Source organism: Centruroides sculpturatus, unplaced genomic scaffold, assembly GCF_000671375.1.
Source record: "Centruroides sculpturatus isolate CEXI.00-Female unplaced genomic scaffold, Cexi_2.0 scaffold86, whole genome shotgun sequence".
NCBI classification, from domain to species: domain Eukaryota; kingdom Metazoa; phylum Arthropoda; class Arachnida; order Scorpiones; family Buthidae; genus Centruroides; species Centruroides sculpturatus.
Genome location: NW_019384475.1, coordinates 512,747 through 515,498, shown reverse-complemented (window position 1 = coordinate 515,498; position 2,752 = coordinate 512,747). Strand labels below are relative to the sequence as shown.

The 2,752-nt window shown below is 25.4% G+C and overlaps 1 protein-coding gene across 1 annotated transcript in view; it reads left to right on the top strand.

Moving 5' to 3' along the window:
- Positions 1-244: 244 nt before the first annotated feature.
- Positions 245-2,752, top strand: part of LOC111621282 (bone morphogenetic protein 7-like) — a 19,995-nt gene continuing 17,487 nt past the window's right edge. Inside the window, exon 1 of the mRNA XM_023363368.1 lies at positions 245-699. Coding sequence (XP_023219136.1) covers positions 419-699 — 281 coding nt within the window. The 5' untranslated portion in view covers positions 245-418. The remainder of the gene's footprint in view (positions 700-2,752) is intronic.

Below are 2,752 nucleotides of genomic sequence, written 5' to 3'. Positions count from 1 at the left end.
AGGATAAATTTTAAAAAATTAATTAAAAATTTTTTATATTTAATTTTAATTATTTTATAATAAATTTAAAGTAGGTGATATTATAAAGAAGTCAATTATTGAGTTTTTTTAAGAATTTTTTCGTAAAGTTGCGTGTGTGGGAAGTCGTCACTCCAAGTATGCGGTCCAGGCGTCAGTCAGGGTTGGCGACTGACTTGAAACATAGATCACAGTAACAAATTATCACAGCAAAGACCCAAAGACAGATCACGTAAATAGGAGAAGGAAGAATACAACCACATTTGGCGCTCATTCTTAAAACAACTAACATCTCGCTGCTGATTGGTTACATTGCCGACTGGTTTGCATTGACAAGACATATATAAAACAACCCTCCACGTATCAGCCAATTCACTCTCCTTTCAGCTAAGAAACGAAGATGTTCGCTTGTAATCTCATAATTCTTATTGGTGTCATTTTAGTATCTTATAACAATGCTATGGTCTTAAACGCTGATGACGGTCTTAATGATGAATTGGCAATTCATCGTCTGTTGCAAGTATTCGGAATTGAACACCTTGGACAGAGAGAACGCCATCATTCTCCACCTGAATACATGTTAGACTTGTACAATGCTATTGCTGATAGTAGCGGAATAACGCGCACACCTAACCCATACTACGCTACGATTGTACGCAGTTTTCCCGATAAAGGTGAGTGGTAATTTATTATATTATAGTTCTACATAACGCTACAGGTGGGAAGAATTTTTTAAATTTAATAATCTGTAATGTTTTACATTAAAACATAAAAAAGTCTCTAAAAAAATACACACCTTTCATCTCTGTAATTGATCACAAAAGGTGGCACTCTCGTTAAGAAATTTATTGAAGAAAATATAAATATTTTTTATAGAATTTCAATTAATTTTATTTATTTTACAATTTTAAAATTAAATTAACATTTAGATTAATATTTTAACTATTTATCCACGTTTTAAATATCACGAATCCTATACAAATATAAGGATTATACTTAAAATAATTTAAATTTAAATCAAGCAAGATACAATATATTTCTCTGTATATCATAATTTATATGAAAGGAAATATCAAAGACTCCAGTCAGAAGCGTTTTCACTTCTTAGAATCGTAGATTAGATAGACAGAACCTTAATTATTTCAGATGTAAGTACAGAGTGTATTATTAAATATAATTTTGTCATTGGCGGACTGTCTGTAATGTCGAGGTGTGTATAAAGTAATCGCACTCGAACACTCCTGCAGGGTATACCGAGAAGATATCTGCATTTCAAATGAAGTCTGCGGCATCTCTTAATAGTAGTAACAATAAAGAGGACAGTATTTTCCTGTATTATTACTCATAATATTCTTTTTAGGTTGAAGTCGTTTGCGGGTCGATTTTTGTATATAATATATACTGTACGTCCTTCTTTCGTTTCTTCTTAAATATTTAGAATGCTTAATGGAGTCAAATTGTAATTTTATGTCCTATCGTCAAATTATCAAACCTTGTACGTGACTTATCTTTTATTAAAATTTTCTCCTTTAAAATTTGTTGTTTCTACTCGACTCTTTTATTATAAAAATACCTTCAATATCTCTTCTATTTAATCATATACTTTATATAATATATATACATATTTAAATAAAAAATATTAATAAATTTTTATTAATTTTTTTATATTCATTTTTTGTATTGTATTTTATTATATAAATGTAATTTTGTAGCATTCTTTTTTGATTTTTGTAAGGAAAAAATTGTTAGAAAATTCTTTCGGTTTTTCTTAATAAATTTTTAAAAAACTTTTTATTTTTGACATTTTAAATATTCTTTTTATTTTTTGTAACTTTTATAAAAAGTTTTCTACTTTGTATTAACATAATTTTGTGCACTAGTTTTTGAGTTTTTTTCAGAATTTTTATCGAAATTTTTATATAAATTTTTCTGTTTTATTATGTTAATACGAGTTTGACAAATTAGTTTTTGAATTTTTTTCGGTAAAAATTAAAAAATCTTTTAATAAATCTTGAGAGAATTGTTTGATTTTTGAATGTTTTGATTAATTTTATTTTTCATCATAAATGTTTTCTTCTGAAATTTCTGTTTAATTTTTCTACTTTATTTCCTTACATTAAGGTAAATTGTGCATTACTTTTTAATTTTATAATCAATTTGAACAAAAAATGTTTGGAGAAAAACATTTTTAAAAATTCTCAAAAATATATTCTAATTCTGTAACTGTTTACAGAAATTTTTATATAATTTTTTTGTTTTCTCGTTTCCTTAGCGTAATTTTGCATTATTATTATTATTATTATTTTATTTTTAAAGACAATTTTCGGTTATTTTCTAATAAATTTTGAGAGAATGTTTTTACTTTTGACTTTTTAAATTAACTTTTCTATCAAAAATTGTTCTTTTCGGTAATTTTTACATAATTTTTCTGCTTTGTTTCGTTGTATTAACGTAATTTTGCGGCAATTTTTGAGCTTTGTAATAAATTTTTGGGTTATTTTTTTAAATTTTTAAAATAAATTTTTTACGAGTATTTTTTTATTTTTTTGAATTTTTCTGAATATTTTCCTGTCAGAAATGCTCTATTCTGCAGATTGTTTATGGATTTTTATAGCACAAAAGAGAATGCAATCATGTCAAATTTCATCGTGTACAGAATTCACGTTATTGAATTCCAATGTCAAATGAAGTATGAAAAAAATTTTAAAATAAATAAAAAAATATTTTATAAATA